Here is a 15,619-nt window from a genome sequence, read left to right on the forward strand (position 1 = left end):
GTCAGGTGCCGACCTCTGACGAGTTTAGGGTGAGGCATCCAGGCAGTATTCATTCATGTTACATTATCCTGTACTAATTTGGCGGCCAAAACATAAGCGCTTTGCCAGGTGCCGGTCTCTGAAGGGTTTAGGGTGAAGCATCCAGGAAGTATTCAGTATTCGTGTTTTATGGTGTGGTGTTATCCTATGCATACCTGTCCTGCAATGTGTTTTCTCAAAGAGAACTTATACACATATGTAATATATATAATATATTTATACCTTTCCTTAAACAGGATGTGGTTCAGTGGTCAATAACACACTAAAAAGTCCTGGATATCCTAACAGATACCCTCCCTATATGGACTGCAGTTATACGATTCCTATTCCACGCAATGGGACAATGATCATTTCCTTCATTGATTTTGAATTGGAGAGTGGAGCATCATGCCGGTAAGCACATAGCTGTTACTTTAAGCTTTTATATGGAGTGAATGAAACTTGATGAGACTGTTCTTGTTTTATAACAAAGGACAACAAATCAGAAAATAGTTACAAGGCTTATTTATAATATTCAGAGAACTCGGATCGAATCTTGAACTCTTATAATGTCTTTGAGGGGGGGGGGTGGAGGTGGAGTGGAAAGGATACACATGTAACTCTGGTTAATTTAGTTTAGTTTAGTTTAGTTTAATGAGTCCGTCACCAAAATACAAGAACAAATAAATTCAAATAGACAAACAACTAACTTTCAAATAGGCAAATAAATTCAAAATAGTACGGGATGTGACGTGACGGGGGAAAGGAACAGAACTAGAGTCCCAATTGCTATCTAAACCCATACTATACTCAACATACACTAACATAGACAATCAAAATAAGTACAAGGAACTAAAAATGTGATAAATATGTAAATTATTGTGTAAGTATCAAACTTTGTTAGTTTCTAGCGTGGAGGACTGTAAGTTCCTCACTGTAATAAATGTGCTGTTTTCAACTAAAAGACAGTCAAATGTTATGAAAAGTTGTTTAATAACGTCAGTTAATAAATTGAGACTCTTCTCATAATTCCTTAACAAATTAAAGGGAGGGTTTCACGGCTCGGCACATGCGCAAGCTACAGCGTTAATCATTCAATTTCATTGTTTATAAAACAATCGGAAGCGTGCAAATGACTCTTGCAGGAAATTTGCCTTTAAAAATTTCACGGTCAGTCACGAAAACATGAAGATATAGGTGAGATTTCTCATTGAAATTCCTTTCGTATGTTCAAACTCCATGCATTAAGTACATTTTCGCTTTCCTATCGACAAGATGTATTTCGGAAATCACACTATAATTTGGCGAAAGCTTAATGATAGCCTTTGAGTAGCTACACGGCTACACGAAGGAGCTAGGAGAATGACCTGGTGTCCAAATTTTATGGAAGATGTAAACGGATTTAGACAGAAAAAAGCGATTTTAGAATTGAACATTAAATTTGTTATTCGGGCCGAACCGTTTACGCTGGAACAGACCAACGAGTTATGTACTCGCATCTGATTGGTTTATAAACAATGGAATTTGGTGGGGTTACGTCATGACTTGCACATGCGTCGAACCGTGCAACAGTCCCTTTAATCATTGAATCGTATGCTGAACACTGTGTAAATGGTAATGACGATAAACTGAACACAGTTGTGAAGTGAAATTGTAAGCATGATAGCGGCGCGTTATATGTAATCGATATAGATACTTCTCAATTCCAAAACTGCAGCAAATGGCCCTTACATGCCTTTACATCATAGTAAGCAGAACATCTGAATTTATGGTTTGAGATGCTGCGTTTAGTGTCGGGGATCGAGGAGCCATTTTGAAAGCTCTGCGCGTATAAAGCTTCTGCTTTCCAGTGGGATAGGAAAGAATAAAAGGTGTTCTCCGCTTTGACAGCCTGACATCTTGTCCATCTCTTTGGAATGTTACTTCCCCCGAGATATAGACCTAATTAGACAAAATGCGAAAATAAAAGTAACCGTGGTATGTTGTCACATCCGTCATTGGTATATATGTGTTATCAGTCAGTACAAAAAAGGGCCAATATTCTCCGAATACGGTCCGACCAAGCTTGGCCATAAAGGAATTGCGATCTCTGATTGCTTTATCTTAGTTAATGGCCTTTTGAACTAACTGAGTCGTGTAAAAGCGGCCAATTGTTTCCGTTTCTTATGCACAGCTATGACTATCTAGAGATTGTTAATGACGGAAGAATAGTTGGTAAGTACTGTGGCCAGAGGACTGGACAGAACATTCTTTTAACTGGAGACCAGATATTGATCAAATTCCACTCAGACGGTATCGAACAAGAAAGGGGATTCCTGATGCATTTCACTGCTGGTCCACACGGTAAGTATACACGTACTTTTCCTGATTTCTAATGTTTGTAATATAATAAAGATGGAGATTTAGCATCTTTTCAACATTTAACAACTATTAATTAACAGACCTGTATATCGAATGTAGCATGGCTTAATGGCTACACTTCGCAAAACTACGATTACGTCTCAGTCAGGGACTCGCTTTAAATCACAGCGAAGTCTCTAAGGTAAACTCTGAAAGTATGTTTAGCCGTATTATTTAACCTATTCGTGCTAGCGGTGTTATACCTGAAAACATAAATAAACAATAGCCTCCATTTGGAGCGGAAATATGCTCGGATATATGTCCGCGAACATTACCTGTTTCGAGAAGCGACCATTTTTAACTCATTCATGCGCGCATGCTTAATGAATGAGTTTAGCGATGGTGGCCTTCATCCGGGAATATGCGTGGACTTTCAACCCGCGTAAACTTTTTAATCGGCGTAGACGGAAATTAAATGTTGATTAAGTTATGCTGATGTTAACTGGAAATAATGATGCGAGAAAAAAGAAAGCGAAGCGCGCTGACTAGGGCTCGAACCACCTCAGCCTGATTTCAGTGGCTGGATATCAAGGCAAACTTGCCCATCTCAACATTTCCGCTTTAAGTTGTTTCCTCAGTATTGCATCACCAAGCTAACACTAAGTTAATTAGGGCTGTCCCATATCGACATTAACGCAATTTATTATGCCGAATTATAAATTGAAGCTTAAAAATTTAAGATTACATTGCCTTTCCACTGAATGAGTAAGAAAAAATTTTAACGTCTGGTAAAGAAAAATTACTGCCAAAAATGTTTACTTACCCTTTCACTCCTGACCTGAACCTTACCACCGCTAGAAAACGCACGCTAGAAAGACTTCTTGTCAACTCTGATCTAAGATGTACAGTTCTGCCAAGAAACACATATCAAATTGTTTCTATGCAATGTACCTATTGAGACTTTTTAATATTAACTCCATGTGTTTGGCCACTGATATCCCGAAACGTAGCGGCATTCAGAAAAAGAAAACCGCACTTCAGGTAATTCCTCTGAAATAAAAGTGACAATAGATTTTTGTTCAAACTTTGTCCACTGAATATTTGTCATATGATGACTTCAATTTTGAAATAAAAAAGGGGGGTGCCCATGCTCATTAAGGAGCAATGAGGCATTGAAAATGCCCCATTTTGGCATTATTTAATGCTTATCATAAGAACGCATTCCCAGTAATTGTAACATCTTTGTGAGCCCGGACTCATAAGAACACGCATTAAACTACAGTCAATGCAATGTGTCGGACACAAATAAACGTTTTAAGTGTGATTCAGACGGAAAGCTAAATCCTTGATTAAAAATTTGAACCAAATTTCTTGACGTGGTTACCGACTGCAAAATAGAAAAGACCACAGTGTATCTGCTATTTTTCTTATTTATTCAATTTTCAACAATAGAAATTAAATCAGTCTTTTCTCACGCAAAGCTTATGATTAGCTGATTACAATGACTGGAAAAAAAATTGGGGTGCCCGTGCTCGTTGGTGAGCTAGAGCCATTTTTCAACTGACAGAGCTCAATATCAAGGCAAATCCATCATGTTTTCAATGTGCGCGTGCACGAGCCCGCGCTAATGACGCCATAAATTATGCGCAGTAAGGATGCGCAATGCAAATGTGAGGAATGACCTTAATGGGTACCATTGCACGGATTTTGATGCACCTTTGACGAGTTATGACTCTTAAACGAGCACCGTACCATTTGTTTTTTATCGCACATTTCGAATACCTGCATTATTAGGAACAACCACAAAAACTTTCAAAAAAAATCTAACGTTAAGTGTTATTTCTAAGGAATCACCCTAACGTAGTAGTGCCAAGAAACGTTTCATATAGCCGGGGCGTTACCGCTGGCCATCTGAAAATGCCATCGCGCGATCTCGTCGACGCTACGTGGGATGTATACTGTATTAGTTGTGGATAAACAGGGTGAATTTGGTTGGAAATATTGAAAAAAATTCGAATTGGTGGAGCACAAATAATTTTCGAGATATTCCTCCATTACGGTCATTACGAGCTTAATGAGTGTAAGCTCTAATCTCGTTCCCAGATCTCTGACCGACCGACTGACTGAATCACTCCTGCCGTCGTGCGCCGTCTTACTCTCACTCAGTTGCATGTGAAGTCTTGGTTAAGTCGGAAGTGCATGAGCTATTAAATATAACAATCTTGAAGTGCTAACTGAATTCAAACATTACTTAACTAGTGCCCCCCAAGAGGCTTGTCTGGAAGGGTTTTGAAACGGATACAAAAAAGTTAGAGAAATAAATAAAAATGAAATAAGTAAGTAAATAAATATCGTAATCGACCACTTACCAAATGGGGCTTTTCAGGGCCAATGGAAACACACAGTTCCGGGAATAACAACTATTGCGTCGATGTCAACTGTGTTTTTTTTTATTCTTTTGCTTTGATACATGCAGGGTGTGGTCCAGTGATTGAAAATACACTCAGAAGTCCCGGATATCCTAACGATTACCCAAAGAATACACATTGTATTTCTTCGGTTCCTATTCCACAAGGCATGGTGATTAATATTACCATTAACCAACTTTACCTGGAGGATAGTATATCTTGCGAGTAAGTACTGATTTTTAGCGTGTTATTAAGTTGTGAATGTAGGGAGAGGTCCAGCGACCTGCATTGCTTTCTCAAAAGAATGCAAAACCTGAATTTGCGGAAGTCTCATAGTAACAAGAACGAAAAATTCTGAAACTAAATTATAGCTGTAAGTTAAAGGGCCCTAGTCAGCCACACCTTTGTTTTTTTTTTTCACATGCGAGAGTTTGGCTATAGAGCGTTTTCACATGACGTCACAGCAGCCATATTGGTGTTCCAAAACAATGAAACGGCGGCCACGATGGTTTACCAAATTATACTAATCCTGTGGGAATTGAACTCTTTTCTTATGTAAACACTTCCTTTTGTTTCAATAAATTTGCATGGCTGCTGGCCACGTGAGTGAAAACGCTCTATTATATTTTATTCGGAGCATGTCGAAACGAAGGAAATCACTGTGAAACTACTAAAGATAATGAAACATACTTTTAGGAACACAACTTACAGTGAAGCAATAAGATTTCGCTTCACTATGCAATATCAATAATTTCGATGGCATCGAAAATGGCGGAGGCTGACTTAAGATACCTCTTAGTAACCGAGTTCGAGGGCCGTACTGTAAGTTACGGACCGAGTTTCTTCAGAAGTAAAAGAAAGTTTTAAACTTTTACTTGCTAAAAAAGTTACGAAAACTTGGCGATAAATCACGAAACATTTTGGCAACCAAAACAGCTATATTTTTAGCGTGCCGTACAGTAGAATACGGCCCGCTAAATTGACCAATCATAGCGCGCGTATTAACTGAGAGAAATAATAAGGTCCTTTAATGTACATATTTCTTAATGTTTATCGTCATCAGTGTTACAATTCGTGTTCTAAATGGGACAAGGACACAAGCATGGGATGTCTTTGTTTAGGCAAAGGCCTCATAATATAATGTGTCACACCTGACTCTCTTATCTCGAGACTACATCTTCTAACAATCATTATTTTTTAATGATCAAGTCTTGACAGAAACCGTGAGGAAAGATAGTGATTTAGATTCTTAAGATCGGCAAACACTAGCGGACATGAAGCGAGGACATGTTGCAACGACATTTTTTCCAGTTTGAAAGTTTTGCTGGTGCGGAAAAGGAAGTAGAGTTGGCGCAGTAGTGAGAGCGCTCGCCTCCTACCAATGTGTCCCGGGTTCGATTCCTGTCCGGTGCCTTATGTGAGTTGAGTTTGTTGTTGGTTCTCGCCTTGCTCCGAGGGTTTTTCCCCGGGTTCTCCGGTTTTCCTCCCTCCACAAAAACCAATTCGACCAGGATAAAGGACCCGCATAGAAACCAGCTAATAAGGTTGATGTGGCTTTCTCTCTTAATATTGTAATTTGTTTTTAACTTATTTATTTACGTTGCGGGGACAACGCAAAATGATGCATAAAATTCAGTTGTGTCGAATTCGTCGGTCATGAAGCAGGAAAAAATGACCCCAGTTCTAAATGTCGCATCGTAAGCACTGCTCTTGCACACTGTCCCCGCTAAAACAAAGAAATGAACCAATAACCTCTTCGTGTGCACCTGCTTGTTTACTGTTCTTTCAACATGGGTCCTATGCGTACACACGAATGGGCTTGTCCCCGCTTCACTTTCAGAGCTTGCCGTACTCTGATTCTATTGAATGATAGAATACAAGTCACTCAACCAAACCACTTGCGATATTTGCATAAGAACACTAGTATAAATTTATTAATTGTGGATAGTGCGACGCAACCTCAATGAGAATGAAGTGAGATACTACAATGGCAGTCGGTTACACATACCCACTCTTTAACTCAACTTAACACATTGTAAGAAGTCACGCAACTGTTATACACCCGGCTGAGGTAGCTAGGCATGCGCAATTCAAGTGGATTTCTAATCAGTACTTTCCAGGGTCGCTCGGTTCTCGAATGCTGGTCAAGGGGAATGAAGAATCTGGGTTCCAGGTTGAAGTGACCCTTTGTTATAGAAAGTCACTTTTTAATGTATGTTTCATTTCTTTGTAGCCGAGATTATTTACAGATTGCCAATGAGAAGAATCGGGTGTTTGGCAAATACTGTGGTCACATGACTGGAAAGACAGTTTTTGTATCTGGACAATATGCCTTGATAAACTTCTACTCAGACAGCAAAAGTCAAAACAGAGGATTTCTGATGAGTTTTTCAGCTGTTGTGCCACCCTGTAAGAAATGACAATTGAATGAAGTTTATGCCTTTATAATTGTCATGATAACTTTAAATCGTGTTAAGACCATACTAACTATGTTAAGACAGAGAAGGTAGATATTTCTTAAACAATTATAAAACAAAAATAGAAAAAAGCAACTATAAGGCGTGTTTCTGCAAGAGTAATTGCTGGGGGGGGGAGGGCTGGTGGGGGGGGGATAGCAATTGATATAGAGAATCAATCAATGAATATCGATCGCTCGATATCTATAGACATAGATAATGACTTTAGAAAACTATAGAAATTTGAAATTTTGCAACACACTCCACCAAGCTTTGAATTCTGAAGTTTTGCATCGACATAGCCTCCTTTGAATCAAGTTAAATTTTTGAATGCCCAAAGGAGTTTTTATCTCGAACACGTAAGGAACAATTATCAAAAACTTTGGTTCCCTACACAAACTCAAAAGGCCTCTCATTAAATTGTACCAGGTTAAAAAGTACTAGGTTCAAGCTGCTGTCGTCATACGGCGTTAGTGAAATTTCTTGCCACGGGGTGGCCTGCGTAACTGGTGAGAGTCGTGAGCGAGTGGTTTTTGGTGGGAGATCCGTCATTTTATTCTCACGCAAGCGAAGCTCACGAGCAGGGCGCTTATATGCATGGCCTATTTTCGCCCTCTCACGAGGGAATTCGCGGGCCGCGAAGTCCTGAGTTTCTCCCATAGTCATTGGGGGTCAAACCTTTGGCCTGTGGGTTGTTGGTCCATAGAAACTTTCTGCATATTGCTTAATATGAATGTTGACGAGTTGCATATTTTCAATGAAAGAAAGGTAATGTTTTCACAGTGTGAATACTACGTCCCTCTTGTCTACTTTCTAAAAAACTGAATTTATGGATTAAACAAATTAGGGATCTTTCTTGTTAGCACTTTTTGTTTCAATCTTAGGTTAAAAACACTCCCAGTGTATTTCAATGATTTCTGTACAGAAAATACTTGAATTCATAACCATTTTACAAGGAAGTCTGATAATCTACACAAAAAGGGACAAATTAAGGTGTTTACACAAGAAGAAATAAAATAATTAATATATGGAACACTATTCCACATGAAATAAAAGTCTTTTTCAATAAATATATTTAAAAATCCCTTTTTTTAAACAGTTTTAACTATCAGAATAATTTTTGCTTATTGCAATTTAATTAGTACTACACAGCTGTCATTACTTGCTTATTCCTGATACCAAATTTCTTAGATATTTTGTCATTAAGGTCATTTAATTATGGGGGGACTACATAACTATTTGTAACACGTAAAGGTTTCTTTAGTGTGCCTCCATGCTTTCATATTTGTCTTAATGTAAATGTAAAATAAACATATTGCTTGATTGATTAATTGATTGATTGACACACAGAAAAGTCGAGCAATATTTGTTCCGCAGTATGATTATTTATTCTCAAGGTATTGTTCCAAAAGTTGCATAGGAATATCTATGCTGGGACGACCCCTGCATCCTGTAAACTTAACAACCGTCTTTGCAATGCGTTATGATCACCATCAAGAACAAGGTGTGTTACTAGATACCCAATCCCATTTCCGCTTTCATGAAAACGATCATACACGCGATTCAAGACGAATTCTATGCTGTGGCGACGGTAGCCCTCTAAGGAATCCATTTTTCAGTTGGCAGAGAACAAATTATGGATAAATACTTCATGTATAAGTGCATGGAATCAAGTAACAGTTCATGTAATGTAAGTCGAATTATAGCCTCTATGAGTGGACGAGTCGATGAAACGCCACATCGAAACGATGAAACGCCACATCGAAACGACGAAACGGCAAAACGGCAAACGAAGACAAACAGATGTGGTCAGTGATGAGTGGAACTCGTAAAACGACGAGTCGAAGAGGCCGATGAATCGAACTGACAAGATGACGAGACGAATTCACGGAGCGATGAGTCGACTTCTTGAAACGGCGAGTCGAACTGGACGAGTCGAACTCGGAAAACAACGACTCGACTAGAAGTATCGGTGTGCGGAAACGATGAAACGCCATAACGAAACGACGAGTCGAACATTTTGTCCACGATCTACCTTCATACAAATGGCCAACTCCTCCTGTCCTAAAGAATATTTCTACTGCTATCGCATTTTCTTGTTCTTTGTGACGATGTAAATAATGTTTTTTTTTTTCTAATTCGTAGCTGTGCCAGAACCTGTCGCCTTCTACCCTTTGAATGCCCGCTATAAAGCCGCAGAAAAAGAGAACAGGCAGCCAAAGGGAATCCTGAGAGATGTTGCGATTACAAATGGACCCTACAACGAACCAGGCGGAGCGTACATGTTTTATGGCACTTTTAGCAGCTACATCGTGTTTCCGAATAGAGGGGGCCTGGACACTCGGTTCTCAATCACACTAATGTGCTGGGTTGAACCCGGAGGTCAAGATGGATCACTAATCACATACGGAGGTTCTGAATTGGGAGTCGGGATTGCTGGCGGCAAATTTTACAATCAAATCGTTAAGCAAAGAAATTCTCAACTACTTACTGATGTAACAACTGCTGAGGTTCCTCCAGCAGGAAAGTGGGTTCATGTTGCAGCAAGTTACGATCACAACACCGGGAATAACTCGCTGTATATCAATGGACATTTCAGTGTCTCGAAAAATATTGGCAAAGGTTATGAGATTGAAACCACCCCGAATATTTTGGTAGGGGCTGGTATCAAAGTGAAAATCGCGGAGATGAGGGTTTACGATGTGGCACTGAACGAGGCACAGATACAAACATCGATAAGACAAGGTAGCTGCACTTTTCCCGAAATCGTTGTCTCCTCACCCTCTCCGATGATTCCCTTAATTATTGAAGCTCCCATAATTGGACAACCTCGCAAGAGGTAGCAGACACCCATTTCAGCATCTCGTTTCGCAAAACAACGTCTCATTAGATGACAAAAGAAATGATGAATAGAACCGGAGAATGTACTGAATGTCTGCATGTGCGTCTGCACGCTAAAAGTCACACGCACTAATCATTTTGTAAGGCCATTAAAAGCAACGTCTTGGCCACTTGATAGAACTCTGGCACGAAAGGACTTCTGGGGAAACAAACTACGTCAGTTTTCTTTCCACCTACCGGTAATAGCTACATTTGCGCAAAACATGAAAGAAATTAGTGTTGTTAAATAGTAATCTATTGCCAAGATCATTTCTTCACTTTAAACTCCATGCACAGTTCATGTTTTATAATTATCTCACACATATCACACGTTTTTGGGTTGTTTTGACCACGCAACTAGACCTTGCTCCACAAATATATGTATTTGTGTCAATGTGTCAACTAAAACCCTGTTTTGACGTAATCTGTGACTCTATTACAGCAAGATGTGATTTATTTAAAATTAATGTAAGCAGGTATGGTTCAGTCAATGAATATTAAGGGTAAAAGGTTTTTATTTCTAACCGATTAGTTCCACCAATGGTAACATTCCCAGCTGCTCTGTTAGCAATACGAGGAGGCATGCTGTCATGTTCAGCCACAGGAACTCCTCCCATATACACAGCACTGATACGGAACTCTACAGTACTGGTGAATACAACAAACACTACAACCATCCGTCTGGACAAGGATGGAAACTACACCTGCCAGGCCATCAACCAGTATGGAACTGACGTGAAAGAACTCCAAGTCAATTTCCCAAGTAAGAGGTTTTTTCCTGGCCTAATCTCTCTTTTCTTGTCAAATAAAGTACAATACTTGAGAGTGAGTCCCAGGTAAACTTCGAGAAAACGCCCTGTAATGGCCCTCTAGGTCCATTGCGCTAAGCCCTGGTACTACCAAAACCGACTGGTTAGAAAGTATAACTTAAAGTGAAGTTCCATGCGGTCCAAATTGTTATCACACAGTTGCGGTTTCTGACTATTCGTTGGCCATAGCATCTCTTGACTTAACTGGCATCGTATGCAGTGATCGCACTTCAGGACATATCTTGAATGCCTTCAATCCTGGCCAAAACGTTTGAGACACTGTTATTTTTCCATAAAAACCGGAATCCAATTTACTCCCCTTCCCCCTCTGGACAAAGCTGGGTATCAGGGGTCAATGAATTACAGAAATGGCCAATTAATTACTGCGAAGTGATTTAATCAAATAACTGAGATAGTACGCGCACTCCCATTGATTGGTCGATAGGTGTGTTTAGATGAGCATATGTAAACATGGTTGTGACGTTTTAGATTCGCACATATTTTTAAGAAATATTTTATAAAAGCAATAGAGTACTTTTTCAAGTTCACGTAGCCTCATCTAAACAATTGGGGAGTTGAGAGAATTCTCAAAAGGTTTCCCAACCCTCGACCTGCGTCTCAGGTTTGAGTAACTCCTATCTCGAATTCTCCCAGCCCCTCACGTGTTTAGGTGAGGCTACATAAACACGGAAAAAGTACTTAATTGCTAAATCTAAAGCTCGATGTCCAAACTTTGAAGACGTCCATGATAACAGTTTCATCCGCCACTCTATACTCAACTTTATTATATAACAGTCGAATAGCGTAAACATGAATTCTCATCTTTCAAATCATATCAAGTTTGGTTTAAATTCAGCTGGGAGAGATTTTTGCTAGGCCTTTGCTACTGGATGTCCATTCCCCTAAAATGTTGGTTAAAATGTGCATCTTGTAATACGGAAGAAACCTACAAAAGCCGTCTTTGTATTAACAGAATATGGCCCAGAGATTGGCTTTCTGACCAGTGAAGGATATCCTTACAGCTACCAAAGGAATACGGACAATATATCACCTGCATATCCTATTCCAGAAAGTTGGTCGCTGAACATTTACTTTCAGGATTTTGATGTGGAAGAAAGTGAACATTGCCAGTAAGTGATATAGCTGTGATTGAGTGTATTAGCTACATTTATCTAATGTGGAGATGGCGTTACTCTTCGGATGAATTTCTATCTATTCTGGATCTATGCATTTGTCCAATGCGAACATAACCTTATCACCTTTTCTGAGCTTTATTTGTAAATACTCTTTTTTTAGTGAATCTAACTCCCTTTACGATGGTCCAAATTACATTTATTAGTAATAGGTTTTCAGAACTCTACTTGTACAGAGAACTGGAAGTGTCTCTTTTGATGTGATGAACACTAATTTCATTAATTTGCAGTACTCTTCCCCCCCCCCCCCCTACAATAGGTGGATATTTGCTCCAGGGTTTGGAGCGTCTAAAATCTTATTCCTGCTCGGGGGCTATGCTAAATTATAGTATAATCACAGGTCACCCAAGCTTGCAAATGAGTATTCCTGTACATACATTGTACAGTAGTACTCAGGTTATGCAACAGCCCAAATTTAAGGATTTGTTCCCGACATGGTTCCCATGAGATTTCTAAGCCGATTGATTGCAATTTAGGAGTTTTTTAGCTTCACTGCTTTGTCGTCTATATCTCCAAAAAATCAGCTAAACTGCAATCAATCGGCCTGGAAACCTCATGCACAGGAACTAAGGAAACACACACCTGAAGCAAGGTAGGGTTATCTTTATTCATACTCCTTCGTATTTGTTAGGCTTAAGAATGATAACCGTTTTTCCAAAACAAATCCTTAAATTTGGACTGTTGCGTAACCTTAATACAACTGTATTTACAGGGGCTTGATTCACCTGTAGTATAATAATAATTTGCTAAAGCATCCTCATATTTGTAGGTTATCATTTCCTTTTTTGAACTGTTTTTGTTTCAAAATCTGGTCATTCTGTTTCGTTTCGTGAAGATCGCTTCTGGACGGGGAGTGAGGGGTGGGGGGGGGGTGGCGAGGTCTTAACAAAGTTTCATAGGGGGAGGTTCCGCCCCGAGGTCCAACCCCTTACACTTTTGTAAACCAATTTGACAGAAAAGGTAAGCCTTTCGTATTCCTTTAATCGAAAAAAGGTATCCCTGTCACATGCTTTCATAACTGGACCACATTGTGAATAAATCGTGGAAGAATGAAATCTTGTCATTTCTGTTTAGTGCCAGGAGCCCATCATGGGCTCCTGGTAGTGCTTAATAAAATAAACCATACAGCCATAAAGTGCGTCTGTTAAAAATATTTTAATTAAAGGCCCTTTGAAATAACTAAATGGCAGATTTCTCTACCTTTTCGTATACCTCACCTTGTGAAGTTCCTACCCTTTTATGTCCGTGAAGCCTGAAAAACGTACCCCTTTCGGACAGAGCCTCTCCGTACACGCCATTATAGGAAGTACCCCCCTCCCCCCGATCGCTTCCAGTGCTCGGACACACCATTTTGTTTGGAGTGCATTCAAGAAGCTAGAGCTGCTTTCTTTTCACTTCGAGCAACTTTTACGCTTCTTTCGTGCACTCCAAACTCACTGCGTGCATCATAATTCGATAATCCACGCTAAAGCATGAACCAATAATTTTTTTTAATGCAATAAGACACTTCTTATCACCAGAGAATATGTATTTATTACTTGGAATTAAGAGTGTCACAAGTTACTCTGTTTAGTGGTTTGGTCTAGAACATCATTTACTTTTCTTTGTAGCAAAGACTTTTTGAGAATTACCGACGGGATGGGAACGATGCTTAGCTTCTACTGCGGTAACATGACCGGCAAAAATTTTCTAGTGACAGGAGACCAAGTGAAAATATTATTTAAATCAGACGACAAGGTTGAACAAAGGGGATTTCGGTTAGTCTTCACTCTAATTTCATCACACGGTAAGTGGGACCATAAAGAAGCTGATTAAGCTTATCAAGTTTACCAAGTTTATCTCCTTCTTAAGTAATTCCCAAAATTTTAATTCCACGTCGAAAACTGAAACACTAGTTTCCGATTTCCAATACGTTAAAACAGGTTTTTTCAATCATTGTCATAGGCTCCTGACATTGTCATAGAGCTTGTGGTGACAAATGAATTTCACAGCTGTTTTGACACTCTTTAAGAAATGATAATTGATGAGGAGTTTGATGCTTGAAGGCCTTTCGAGTCAACGGAGGAGATGAGTTGACGCTTTATCTTTAGCCTATTTCTTAAAGCGAGTGTTGGTGCCTGTAGCTACCGTTTTGCACGTATTACGGAGCCGCGTCCGGTGTGTCATGTGTCAGTCACGTGTGAGTAGCCTAACGCAAGTAGTTGTCGATGATGGAAGTGGACGTTTATTATCAAGCCGTATTGTGACACTTAGAACGACACAGTCGGTAAGTTTCGTAATTTCTGCTTATCGATTAGTTCTATTTATTTTCATTTTCTCATAGCCTTGTGTACTTGTCGTAGAAAACCTGAACTTCGATTTCGTGAACTTGGATTGTTTGTACCTGGACGTTCCGGGGCTTAGACAAATCGTTAAAAATAGTGTGGTCTTGGTATCAGTGCCCATCCTTTCATATGAAAACGAGATTTCCTTCACATGCAAATTAAACTCATTTATATATGAATGGTTGTGAACCAGGCCGCGCTTTGATAGAAAGGCTTAAGGCAACTCGGAAATGCACCAGGAAAGGCTATGATGATAACAAGAAGATCTGTTAGATCTTATAACCGCGCTTTAAAAATGAAACGGTTCGCTTAGCACTACCGTCGGAACGCAGTGCACAATCCAAAGCAGTCATTGATGATTCTTCTCTTACTGGAGACATCACTTCACTTGATCAACACAAACTGTATTATTGCACCATCAGTGGTAGCCGTTGACAAATCTCCGATGACGTAATGGTCTTAATCTAGAACTTTCTTCGGGATATGTATGGGCATGAACGATATGAACGACACAATAATAACACTATTAACAACAGCTTTCTTTCTTAAAAGTCATGATTAGATTTAATTGGTGTTTTCCACGAGTAAAGGGCTAGCAAAGTAGTCACACAAGTCATATAAAAAAACCCTATCCCGACCGATGTATCGATTTTGGTCACTCCAGTGATCACAGATTGAAAACGTGACAGAAAATTGGCGTTACTTTTGATTCTCACCAAATTTGTCATATCCCCGCCTCGGGAGAATTTTGTTAAGTTAGCTAATTTAGTATGCAAGCCACCGTAATGGCGGTCGCTGGCGGCGAAATGTTTATTTGCTCAAAATTGGGGCAAAATCTTTCGGAGATGGAAATCAGGACATTTGTAAGAATACAGAAAGTAATTTGGGACCGGTGTCTGGCTTCTAAGGCTGAATTTATCCAGAAGTAAGCTGTATTTTCGTTTTCGTGCCGAAAGCCATGCGATGAAATATTATCGGTTTGTTCTGCTGTCTTGTTCTGTTTTTTCTCTTGGTCTTTTTTGTAGTCCGCCTAGGCCAGTCTTTCGTCTAAATCAGTTGAAAAAAGTTCGAAAAAGATGTTCCCATTCAAGTTTAAGCTCTCAGGCGATAATTCTGGAGTTTTTTTGGCCGAAACGTCGGCTTTGTTCGTGTTTTTCGGTTGATATGGGCGACCGTTGCCTCCTTTGTTAG

The 15,619-nt window shown here is 39.5% G+C and overlaps 1 protein-coding gene across 1 annotated transcript; it reads left to right on the plus strand.

Moving 5' to 3' along the window:
- Positions 1–4,745: 4,745 nt before the first annotated feature.
- Positions 4,746–13,919, plus strand: LOC145501355 (tolloid-like protein 1). The gene is made up of 6 exons (XM_081480847.1): positions 4,746–4,991; positions 7,000–7,175; positions 9,368–9,967; positions 10,635–10,865; positions 11,885–12,041; positions 13,715–13,919. Exons 1-6 carry the CDS (start codon positions 4,750–4,752, stop codon positions 13,917–13,919), a joined length of 1,611 nt encoding a protein of 536 aa, XP_081336973.1. The 5' UTR covers positions 4,746–4,749.
- Positions 13,920–15,619: the final 1,700 nt, after the last annotated feature.

This window comes from Orbicella franksi, chromosome 1 (genome assembly GCF_964199315.1).
Source record: "Orbicella franksi chromosome 1, jaOrbFran1.1, whole genome shotgun sequence".
In the NCBI taxonomy this organism is placed as follows: domain Eukaryota; kingdom Metazoa; phylum Cnidaria; class Anthozoa; order Scleractinia; family Merulinidae; genus Orbicella; species Orbicella franksi.